Source organism: Oncorhynchus mykiss, chromosome 4 (assembly GCF_057628025.1).
Source record: "Oncorhynchus mykiss isolate SJ-2025 chromosome 4, ASM5762802v1, whole genome shotgun sequence".
Lineage (NCBI taxonomy): Eukaryota > Metazoa > Chordata > Actinopteri > Salmoniformes > Salmonidae > Oncorhynchus > Oncorhynchus mykiss.
Genome location: NC_143025.1, coordinates 63857716 through 63870559, shown reverse-complemented (window position 1 = coordinate 63870559; position 12844 = coordinate 63857716). Strand labels below are relative to the sequence as shown.

Below are 12844 nucleotides of genomic sequence, written 5' to 3'. Positions count from 1 at the left end.
TCCAAATGAGTGATGATGCCTGAATTTGCCTGGCATAGATTGACAAGTTTGCCTTCTCATCAGGACACTCAACACGGTTAATTACGAGGAAATCACAGTGCATATCAAACACTAGGCTAGAAGCTAGCTAAATAGTTTGTTGCTTGCAGAAAAGGCCAATATGACAAGCAAATAAAAACGTATCAGTTTCTGGAAACAGCTGGTGAAACTAGAAACGTGGGAGGAATGGGCAGCATAGTGCCACTTGCGTCATGACGGCAACAGTATGAACCAGAGAAATTCCCGTTCATCACATAAGTATATATACCTTTCTGCTTAAAATTATACCTTGATAGAATTCAGGAAATTAGATCTGGATTATTCGAATACCAGTGAGATCAGATATGGAAATGTAGTCACACTTATGAAACTTCTGTTTTCAATCTCATGTCTTTATTCTAGAAACAGGGGTCTGGAAAGTAATTGCATAGGCCTAGCGTAAACATTCTAAGTGTAAGGGGGTGCGTGCTGGTGGCAGGGGAGTCAGGCGCAGGAGATCGAACTTTGTATAAACGGAGCAGTTTAATAAATGCTCAAAAATTCAGAAAACCAAAATATACAAAATAATACAAGTGGGTAGAAAACCCGTGGCACACCAGAACATAACTTACACATAGCTTACAAACAAACAATCACGACAAGGACATGAGGGGGAACAGAGGGTTAAATACACAACATGTTATTGATGGGATTGGAACCAGGTGTGATACAAGACAAGACCAAAGGAAAATGAAAAGAGGATCAGCAATGGCTAGAAAGTTGGTGACTTCGACCGCCGAACGAACAAGGAGAGGGACCAACTCCAGCGGAAGTCGTGACACTCAGCATAATACCAGAGCAAATGCCAGTGTGGGCATGATAATCTATGGAGAGGTTAGCCTACAGTTTGACCCTTGTTTCAGACTAGCTTCTCTGTCATTTCGAACAATGGATCTTTTCACATCACGTTTTACAATGACAGTAGGCCTACTTTACATACATGCATTGCCACCGACAATGCCACTAAAACCATGAAATATTCAGTCAAAGCTCTCACAGACAAAGAAGGGTAGAACAGTCGTGGGGGGGATGGTCAAGTGGGTACTTGCAGCTGTTGCCTCTCAGAATCCTCTGTTATAATTGAAATGGCAATAATTGAAATGCCAGTTGTTTTCTAATGCCCCATGAGCAGTGAATCATTGACAGCCATGCTACATGCCTGTGCCAGCTACTCAGTCAGTCAGAGAGCACAGAACCTGCAGTTGTTCCCCACAATGAGGTGGTCTATTAGCACTGGCATCTAGTCAACCCCTTAGCTGCCCCTCACCATTGGCTATAAGCCTTTTTGAAATGACACGCAGCATTGCGGACATTGTGTAAACAGAACTATCTTATATAAATGAAGTTGAATTCCTCTTTTTCCCCCCTCACAGCGTGGATACAATTTTCCAGTCGTACTTTGGTTCTGTACATCTGAAACGCATACGTATGTATGTATTATGTATGTATAAAAGTGCTGATTGCACAGAACAGTACAAAGGTAATGCACATATTGTAACAGAATATCTGTGATCATAATGCTTGTGCTTCCTTACAGTACTTATACTGTATACAGCACCTGATGTCAGAATAGAAGCAAGTACCACTTTTCTCCAAAGAGTGGCAGTGATCAGTAACACAACGAGCCCCGACTCCTGTTACTTAATATATATTACAGTGGGTTAGCCTACATGACTGCAAGGCAAACACTGTATTTCATCCAAAACAAGAATTTGTGGCTTTTCTCTCTTAAGCCTTACAATGACAACGGAACAATTCAGACCTGTCAAATCATTCACTGTAATAACAAATGATAAGTTCCAACCCAAACCACAGTCCTAAAATTAGTTTTTCTATCCTGCTCCACCCAATGTTGAAGATCACAAACTAGGATCCGTTTCTCTGCTGTTAGTGCTGCCGTTCCACTGCTTTACGTCATACACTTAGTGTAACCGTTCAGAATGAAAGCCTTCAGCAGAAGTATTAATAACGTAATGGAAATGTGAAATGTAAACTTCGTGTTTGAAGAGAGGGCAATGTCATGACGGTTCATCATTCAGTCCATCCATCCCTCTCTTGTACAATGGCTTCCTTGTCTTGTATTAGGGCTCGCCACAGCATATCTGCTGACCCTATAGAGACCTGTGACTGGGTCATCTTGGAGTTGACGCTGGGACCTCGAGGTTCCATGGCCGGTAGAAGGTCGCACGCAGATGGTTAGTATTTCAACATGGTAATCTGACAAACACTCCGGAGAGCAGCCTTGCTGTGCTGGAGAACGAGTCCAACTTACTGCATAGAAAGACTCATCATGATCATGGATCAACCACTTCAAACACATTCACGTCTAAAAGTGAGAGTTAGGAGTGTCAAATACAAAATTCACAGAGTTTATTATCAAATAGAAAAAATGGTTCCCTATTCAACTTGCAAATGTGTGATATTTTGCATAATTGGTTCTCTCTGCTCTTTCACAGTGTGGACACTTGGGTCTTTATAGGAAATCACAATGCATGATGAGGCATTTGCTGGCTGGAACTGAGTTCACATCTCAAGGTGAACCTGTTAGGTATGAGCGGTGCTGTAGGGGTGTGTAAACTGATAGGACAGGCACTCAGGAAGACCTACTAGACCTACTAGATAACAGACAGGGAAGACGGGGGAGTGAGTTCCGGTTCAGGAAGCACCAGCAAAAATATTTGGATAAAAAGAGCACAAGGCTATTCGAACCACACAAAGGTGTGTCCATGACAGTATACACTGAGTGTTCAAAACATTATAATATCCTAATCCTAATATTGACTTGCTCCCCCTTTTCCCCTAAGAACATCCTTAATTCGTCAGGGCCATGACTCTCCAAGGTGTCAAAAGCGTTCCATAGGGATGCTGGCCCATGTTGAGTCCAATGCTTCCCACAGTTGTGTCAAATTGGCTGGATGGCACCTACTACCATACCCAGTTCAAAGGCACTGAAATATTTTGTCTCGCCTATTCACCTCTGAATGACACACATACACAATCCATGTCTCAATTGTCTCAAAGCTTCATAGTCCTTCTTTGACCTGTCTCCTCCACTTAATCTACACCGATTGAAGTGGTTTTAACAGGTGACATCAATACGGCTTTCACCTGGATTCACCTGGTCAGTCTGTCATGGAAAGAGCAGGTGTTCCTAATGTTTTGTACACTCATTGAATACAGAAGCTAAGAAATTATATTTGGTGCATAAATGAACTGTTTCTACTGTACTTCATTATCAACCAATATATGAACTGATAGTCACCATAAAAAATCTATATACTGTACATCTTTTCACAACAAAATAACATTTTTGCAATATAAAGCAAAACTGTATAAACATGTCAGTTAAGTGACATCATTGTCTTATGTACGAAATAGGAAATAGCTTTACGAGCTACAACTATGTTCAAGCGCTCTTAGCAGATAGCTTACAATGCACAGTCGAGTTCCTTGGGCTAATGGTCTTTCCGTGTAGAAGTCATCCGGTGCGGACTGGTGGCTTGTCCCACTCTAAGTTCTTCCGTTTATGATGTCTGGGTTCCTTGTTGGACATTCCTCATAGAGGTCTGGTTTCATGTTCCCTTCCTCTGAGTCCTCACTAGAAGAGACAAGGGGATATCTGTGGATTACTATTAACATCACATGAAGATAACACCAGTTCAGCACAGTAATAAAGCAATAAGGCACAAGGGGGTGTGGTATATGGGCAATATACCACGGCTAAGGGCTGTTCTTAATCCCGGCACAACCTGTGCCTGGACACAGCCCAGGCACTGTGGTATATTGGCCATATACCACAAACGCTGAGGTGCCTTATCGCTATTATAAACTGGTTACCAACGTAAATAGTAAAAAAAAACATTTGTCATACCCGTGGTATACGGTCTGACATACCACAGCTGTCAGCCAATCAGCATTCAGGGCTCGAACCACCCAGTTTATAATAATAGGTATAGTACAATAATAAAGGTTGAAATGGCTACTAACCCAGGCTTAGATGTTCATCCCTGGTTTCAAGGCTGTATCTCCAGAGTATAATATTGACAGATAAATACTAAGGAATTTAAAGTGTTAAATACTATGTAATACAATATTCGCTCTCTCTTCCCCTTCAGTGGACAAAAGAGGGTAAAGACCTGATGCTGGATCCCTCCACATCCTGTATGTTGTCAGCCAGGGGCTGGTGGACTGTCTCAGGCAACAGCAGGGTGAGGGCTGCCCCTAGCAGAGTACACAGGCCAAACAGAACCATTGGAGCCTTCTTACTGACACCCCTCAACAGGTAGATGATTGGGGCCAGGACTCCCCCTGCCCGGGCACACATGGAGCCCATACCGATCCCACTCTGCCTGAGGATCACATTGGAGACTTGTTCAGCCAAACTAACGTCACAACGTTATATTTAAAGTGCTGTAATAAAGACTGTGGCTCAAGATTAGTCTCGCCAACATCCCAAAGCAATTACAGTACTTACTGTGATTGTTTACGTCAAGGCAAATGTATATCTTTGCATATCGAAAACAGAATACAATGAAAGAGGATTGTTAATACAGTCAAAACCCCCTTGAGCAGCATAAATCTACTGAGCCCAAGTTGGCTATTGCAATGGGGGAAACAAGTTATGTTACACACTGATGCCAGTTATCTTGCTCAAGAAATACCTCAGCCCCCTCTCCACGACAAAAGAAAGGTCACAGAGATATTGACTGAGTAGCGGAGAGGATTATTTAAACAACTCCAAAGATGGTTAGACTCATTTTGTGACCTCATGATCTACACCTGTTTGACTCTGCTGGAAACACGCCCAGACAACAGCAGTCCATATTTGTCAGCAGAACACTACTTTTGACCGGAGCCCTATGGACCAGACGCTCACCTTATGACAGTAGGGAAAACCTCTGCTGAATAGACGTAGACTATGGACAGGGAGGCGGTGATCCCAAACTTTCCCACCATGGCCAGGATTGTTCTAATAATGGAGAGATCTGAGAGAGAGAGAGAGAGAGAGAGAGAGAGAGAGAGAGAGAGAGAGAGAGAGAGAGAGAGAGAGAGAGAGAGAGAGAGAAGTGATGGGGTTAGACGTTAAAGGGGTAAAGAGCTGTGTTGTGTATATGCATAGCACCTGCAGCTCAAGTCTACATCCTAAGGAAGTGTCCTCGAGTGTGAGACTGGCATGACTTCCCTGAGGGCCGCAGGTGGGAGTTCTTCAACAACTCCTACTCTACATCCTGGAGGTTACGCTCGGTATCTACAAATACATATTGTGGATGAATACCTTGAATACCCTTTTCAGTTTCAACCAGAAGCCAAGTGCCAAGCCACAAAGACTTTCCATTGACACTAGCTAAACCCTAATAAACAGGGCTATAAAACAACACAACTACGGCATCATTCAACGTCATCATTCAGTCAACTGGAGTATTTTCAGTGCTAGGGGGATACTATAACTGATCATGTACCTCAGGATGCTTATAAACAATACTTCAAAAGGCACATTAAAGGCAGCAGAGTTTCCTCTGGAAAGCTCCGTACCATCGGGAATGAAGACAGTGAGCAGGCAGGCTAGGCCTCCCACAGCGAGGAAGGCTATCTGGGATACCCTCCTGGAGTGGTTGAGGGTGAAGAGAGTGATGGTGCGAGCAGGCATCTCCACCAGGCCAAAGATCAGCTGGGTCAGGTAGATGCTCATCCCAAAGTCAGAGATGTTGAGGGACAGGCCATAGTAGACCAGCACGTTGACAAACCTGGACAGGCAGAGGTGGAATGGTAGGGGAAACACTGATGAGGCAAAGAAGGGGTTAATAACACACAACTGTCACAGCAGTGAAACAAGGACTTCCTTATTCCTCTGGTTTGCCACAAGTCTACCATGCAGAGTAGGGAGCTACAGGACACAGGGCGAGAGATGAGAGGTTAATGGTGCATTGAATAGGAAATGAGAAGAAAGTGTCGAGGAAGCAGCAATGTCTCTCTAGCCACAGACAGGGTAATACAACCCTGGCATAATCAAGGGACTTTTCTACCAGAGTAAAATGACAAAGAAGGCCTCCTCTAACTTGGACTGGATAGGGAATACAACACAACATTTCACAATATCTCCCTCACTAGCTTTAAGCACCAGCTGTCAGAGCAGCTCACAGATTACTGCAACTGTACATAGCCCACCTATAATTTAGCCCAAACAACTACCTCTTTCCCAACTGTATTTAATTAATTAATTTATTTTGCTCCTTTGCACCCCATTATTTTTATTTCTACTTTGCACATTCTTCCATTGCAAAACTACCATTCCAGTGTTTTACTTGCTATATTGTATTTACTTTGCCACCATGGCCTTTTTTGCCTTTACCTCCCTTCTCACCTCATTTGCTCACATTGTATATAGACTTGTTTATACTGTATTATTGACTGTATGTTTGTTTTACTCCATGTGTAACTCTGTGTCGTTGTATCTGTCGAACTGCTTTGCTTTATCTTGGCCAGGTCGCAATTGTAAATGAGAACTTGTTCTCAACTTGCCTACCTGGTTAAATAAAGGTAAAATAAAATAAAAAAATAAAAAAAAATAGTGAAAAAGTTACGTCCATTGGCAATTTTTTCTCTCATTTCTCATGGCCTGGTAAGCTACGTAAAGTATTCACATTCAAATACTCATCCTCCAATGTCACCTCAGTGAGTGACACACTGCAATTCGAATGGCTTACTCAACAAGCACAGTGACCTAAGGAGGCCTTGAGAAGCTAGGTCGGTGAATAGTTCTGCAAACTCCATTGGCATACCACATCAAGTGATCAACCCACAATGAAAAGACGAGATGAAGATTAGAGTGTGTTCGACTGATGTGTGAATGGTTGGCAGAAGCCCAAATGAAACAGTTGATGATGTGTTACATTTCTTGTTTGCCCCCAAGAGGCATGTGTCCTGACAAAGATCTACTGTATGTCTGTTTCTCTCTCGATGACAGATTGTATTTGAGGCTTAATCGCTGTCAACTTCACAAGCAATTAGTGAACTGTGAAAAGAATGGCAGGACACGCACCACAGGTAAAACATGATCAATGAGCTCCTCCTCATTTTTGGAGTTCGGACCAGGTCAATGACTGTGTGCTTTGTCCTCTCCTCTATCTTCACCATGTCTTTGTACCCCTGGAAAATAACAAGAGCAGATTAGCCATGAGCATTTCACAGTGATGGTTATAAGTAAAGGAATGAGCTCATCAACGCGATAAGCACACCAATTCAATTTATATAATGTTCATGCCCCCACGGCATGCCTTACAGTGTAGGGACAACATGCAAAGCAATTTAACATGCTCAGGCTTTAGCGCTATTGCTCTTAACATTGCTTGTGTATAGAAGTGTTGTTTTGCAAGTGCTTTTTATCAAGGCTGTTGGAATCTCTCTCTATAGCAATTAGCCTGTGGACAAAACAACATGACCAACAAACCACACCTGACATATCTCTATGTCCTCCCGCAGGGGTTTGCCGTTCATCAGAGCTGCTTTCCTGACCAGATCCATGGCCTCCTCGTACCTCTGGTTGGCCATCAGCCACCGAGCTGACTTTGGTAGGACCCTAAGAAGGTAGAGGAGAGGCGTTCATTTGAGCCACACACATAGTCAACTACATATGCCAACGGGCATTAGTTTGACCCCACGGGAACAAGAGATAAACATGAAGTTACATTTAGCCATGAGGTAGGAAGTAGGCCAATACTTTTCCTAGAATATCAGGGAAAATATGCACACAATCGTGCAATTTAGATATACTTAGATATTCCCAAATGGCATGTAATGACCCATCTGGCTTGGATTATTGAAGACAAAAGGGTTCCTCTTTATTCCCTTGAAATTCTCCTTTAGTGAGTTGGCGTGCTAGCCTGGAATCCAAACTGAATGATCCTTTCATTTTACTGAAGATAATGAAAGTGGGTGATATTCAGTTTGTAGTCCAGGCTATAGACATACTGCAGCTGGCCAGTGACTCACCAAATGTAGAAGATGAAGAGGAAGCCTGGTGCTGAGATGGCCAGCTGGAGTTTACGCCAGTCTCGGATGAGGTAGGCCAGGCCTGCCAAGATGATGTAGCCAAACCCAAAGAAGTAGTCGGTGATGATCCCAGCTAGCATGCGGTGCTTTGATCCTGTCCACTCTGTGCCTTTGGGCCACAAACAAATCAGTATAGAGAGTAGAAAACCAGCACCTTATCATCTTCATTTTGCTAAGATCACAAGTCAATAACTTTATGAATATTTACTGTATGTGCGTGGTTGTGAGTGTGTAAGAGAGAGAGAGAGAGGGAGACTGACCTAAAACAAATGCGTTCATGATGACAGCAGAAATAGCGGTTCCAACAACAAAGCGCAGGAAAACATACACGTAGAAATTTGGGGCAAACGCAGCTCCGACCCCACAGGTTGACTGGATAGTCAAACCAACCAGGATTATGTTCCTGCGTCCATACCTGAAACAAGAAAGAGGGGGATTATACCTTTTTAAATGACTAGAAACTGTTTCACTTGAGGTGTCCTCACTCACGGTACTGTACGGGTGTGTTGAGAATGAATTGGACTGATAGGGAGTGGGAAATGTGCTGCAAATTAGATGCACTCTTTAATATCCTGTGTTAAAATGCGTCAAATGCTTTTGACTTGGCTGGCCTACAAGAGCTCTGAATATGACTGCTACTACTGAAAATAGTCTGTGCAGACATTTCTCTGTGTACTTTCTATAAATATTCCGAGTTACACAAATAAAATGTGCCAGCAAATGTAAATATCAATACAAGCTGCAAAGCGTTCATTGAGCTCAATTTTTGTTTTACTTCACCTAAAGTGGGACTGAGTTTGCTTGAGTTTCGTTTAGCATGACCGCGCATTAAGTTTGTGACCTACCTAGAATACATGTCTCATAGATCATCAGGCTAAATGAGATTTTTTTTTTAAACACATGGTGGAAAATGCACAGTTGTTTTATACTTACTTATCAGCTAAGAAACCAAACAGCACAGCGCCAACCAGAAGACCAAACATGTAGATTGAGGAACCAACATTGTTTAGATTGGCGTGGTCACACACCAGATCCCACTGTCAAGGACAGAGGGTTCAAATTAGTTGAAAAGCTACGTCATATTGGCAAGCACCAATTGCACAGCCCTGTAACTGTATTTTGACTGTGGTGTCCAAATATTTTGCCCATGAGCTATAGAAGCCTATGAGCACATGCTTCTCAACAGATTACATCTAAGTGTCCGTCATGTCTCTCACATCAATAATAACAGATGAGTCGTTCCATGTAATATCAGCATGCCATTACACCCACCATCTCAGATTGTTCTGAAATCGTGTCTGTATTTACAAATCGATAAGATTAGCGTTCCGGCAACATTATTTAGTTGAAAATCAAATAAAAGGGTCAAAAGCCACTGACGCACCCACCACCAATCTCACCCCTACAACCAGTGTACAGTATCAGTTCTCTATGTCTGACAAGTAGTAGGGAGCTGCAGCTTGGAGTATTGCTTCTTCATCCTAAGTAATCTATTCCCTGTGAATCTGATGTTTTTCACCACTTTTTCAGAGAAGTTAGCCATTGGAGTCCCTAGTTTGCATTTCTTTACCAAAAATGTGTGTGAAAGTACAAGGTACCTTATTGCAATCCTGTTAGCACAGCGTGAAACTGTTGTACTGATTAAAGAAGCAATAAAACTGTCCTTCTTTAGACTAGTTGAGTATCTTGAGCATCAGCATTTGTGAGTTCGATTACAGGCTCAAAATGGCCAGAAACAAAGAACTTTCTTCTGAAACTCGTCAGTCTATTCTTGTTCTGAGAAATGAAGGCTATTCCATGCGAGAAATTGCCAAGAAACTGAAGATCTCGTACAATGCTGTGTACTACTCCCTTCACAGAACAGAGCAAACTGGATCTAACCAGAATAGAAAGAGGAGTGGGAGGCCTAGAAGGCCAGCATCCCGGAGTCGTCTTTTCACTGTTGACGTTGAGACTGGTGTTTTGCAAGTACTAGTTAATGAAGCTGCCAGTTGAGGACTTGTGAGGCGAACATACAAATGCTGATGCTCCAGATACTCAACTAGTCTAAAGAAGTCCAGTTTTATTACTTCTTTAATAAGTACAACAGTGTTCAGCTGTGCTACCATAACTGCAAAAGGGTTTTCAAATGATCAATTAGCCTTTTAAAATGATACACTTGGATTAGCTAACCATTGGAACACAGGAGTGATGGTTGCGGATAATGGGCCTCTGTACGCCTATGTAGATATTCCATAAAAACTCTGCAGTTTCCAGCTACAATAGTCATTTACAACATTAACAATGTCTAGGACCATGCCTCAGGACTACCTGGCCTGATGACTCCTTGCTGTCCCCAAGCCACCTGGCTGTGCTGCTGCTCCAGTTTCAACTGTTCTGCCTGCGGCTATGGAACCCTGACCTGTTCACCGGACGTGCCACCAGTCTCAGACCTGCTGTTTTCAACTCTCTAGAGACAGCAAGAGCGGTAGAGATACTCTGAATGATCGGCTATGAAAAGCCAAATGGCATTTACTCCTGAGGTGCTGACCTGTTGCACCCTCAACAACCACTGTGATTATTATTTGACCCTGCTGGTCATTTATGAACATTTGAACATCTTGGCCATGTTGTGTTAAAATCTCCACCCGGCACAGCCAGAAGAGGACTGGCCACCCCTCATAGCCTGGTTCCTCTCTAGGTTTCTTCCTAGGTTCTGGCCTTTCTAGGGAGTTTTTCCTAGCCACCGTGATTCTACACCTGCATTGCTTGCTGTTTGGGGTTTTAGGCTGGGTTTCTGTACAGCACTTTGTGACATCAGCTGATGTAAGAAGAGCTTTATAAATCAATTTGATTGTTTGATTGATTGGTCTACACTGTATTTCTGATCAATTTGATATTATTTTAATGTGGACATTTGTGGACATTTCCAAGTGACCCCAAACTTTTGAACGGTAGTGTATATGCAATGTGATTGGTGACATTTAACATTAAAGCCAACCCTTGGAAGTTGTGGGAACATATGTTTTTGGTTTCCCATTGGTTCTGAGAACGAAGCCAAGTTTCCTGACCGGTACAACTGAACGTTTTTTTAAACGTTCCGAGAACGGAAGAGAACATTTTGCCGCTTTTGGGAAGGTACATTTTTAGTTGCAGGGAGGTTCTGAGAATGTTTTACTATGGTTCCTTAAAAGTTATCATGTGAGGATTTAAAAAAATAAATAACAAATATTGCCTTTTTCTCCCCAATTTCGTGATTACGATCTTGTCTCATTGCTGCAACTCCCCAACGGGCTCAGAAGCCAGCCGCACCAATGTGCCGGAGGAAACACTGTTCAACTGACAACCAAAGTCAGTCTGAATGCTTCCTTGTCTCTTCGCTTCAACTCCCCAACAGGCTTGGCAGAGGCAAAGTTCGAGTCATGCGACCTCCGAAACATGACCCGCCAAACCACGCTTCTTAACACCAGCTCACTTAACCCGGAAGCCAGCCGCACCAAAGTGTCGGAGGAAACACCATTCAACTGACGACCGAAGTCAGCCTGCAGGCTTCCTGTGAGGTTTTATTAACGTTCTGAGAACAGAAATTAGGTTATTTTTAAGGTTCCTTAAAACTTTCACTGAACGTCTCAATAAGACTTTTAATAAAATGAATAGCTTAAGTCAACCTGTCTGGGAACAGGGTTCCGCCAACAGCCAATGAAATTCCAGGGCGCCAAATGCAAATCAACAGAAATCTCATAAATCTAATTTCTCAAACATACAAGTATTAGGCACCATTTTAAAGATACAATTATCGTTAATCCAGCCACAGTGTCTGATTTCAAAAATGTTTTACAGAGAAAGCTCCACAAACGATTATGTTAGGTCACCACCAAGTCACAGAAAAACTCATCCATTTTTTCAGCCAAAGAGGAGTCACAAAAAGCACAAATAGAGATAAAATGAATCACTAACTTTTGATGATCTTCATCAGATGACACTCATAGGACTTCATGTTACACAATACATGTATGTTTTGTTCGATAAAGTGCATATTTATATCCAAAAATCTAATTTTACATTGGCGTGTTATGTTCAGTAGTTCCAAAACATGCGGTGATTTTGCAGAGAGCCACATCAATTCACAGAAATACTCATTATAAATGTTGACGAGAATTCAAGTGTTACGCATGGAACTTTAGATAAACTTCTCCTTAATGCAACCTCTGTGTCAGATTTCAAAAAAACTTTACGGAAAAAGCATACCATGCAATAATCTGAGTACGGAGCTCAGAGCCCAAACCAGCCAAAATAAATATCTGCCATGTTGCGCAGTCAACATTAGTCAGATATAGCATTATAAATATAAATTACTTTTGATGATCTTCATCAGAATGCACTCCCAGGAATCCCAGTTCCACAATAAATGTTTGATTTGTTCGATAAAGTTAATAATTTATGTCCATATACCTCCTTTTGTTAGGGCATTTGGAACGGGAGCTACCTCTCATGTGAATGCACGTGACTGAGCTCGTGACTGCTGGCAGACCTCTGACTCATTCCCCTCTCATTCAGCCCCCCTTCATAGTAGAAGCATCAAACAAAGTTCTAAAGCCGGTTGACATCTAGTGGAAGCCTTAAGGAAGTGCAACATAACCAATATCCCACTGTATATTAAATAGGGGCTGCGTTTAAAAAACTACAAACCTCAGATTTCCCACTTGCTGTTTGGATTTTTTCTCAGGTTTTTGCCTGC

The 12844-nt window shown here is 42.4% G+C and overlaps 1 protein-coding gene across 9 annotated transcripts in view; it reads right to left on the bottom strand.

Moving 5' to 3' along the window:
• Positions 1-3510: 3510 nt before the first annotated feature.
• LOC110522144 (solute carrier family 22 member 13) overlaps positions 3511-12844 on the bottom strand; it is a 31096-nt gene continuing 21762 nt past the window's right edge. For 3 of the 9 annotated variants that reach the window (XM_036975684.2, XM_090232543.1, XM_090232541.1), the window contains 9 exons: positions 9061-9164; positions 8388-8542; positions 8068-8236; positions 7531-7654; positions 7118-7224; positions 5611-5822; positions 4955-5063; positions 4215-4427; positions 3511-3676 (listed from right to left, as the gene is read on the bottom strand). In XM_036975684.2, coding sequence (XP_036831579.2) covers positions 3589-3676; positions 4215-4427; positions 4955-5063; positions 5611-5822; positions 7118-7224; positions 7531-7654; positions 8068-8236; positions 8388-8542; positions 9061-9164 — 1281 coding nt within the window. In that variant the 3' untranslated portion in view covers positions 3511-3588. Of the gene's footprint in view, positions 3677-4214; positions 4428-4954; positions 5327-5610; positions 5823-7117; positions 7225-7530; positions 7655-8067; positions 8237-8387; positions 8543-9060; positions 9165-12844 lie in introns of all 9 variants that reach the window. The other 6 variants (XR_016495369.1, XR_016495370.1, XR_016495368.1 and 3 more) reach the window with 3 other exon arrangements.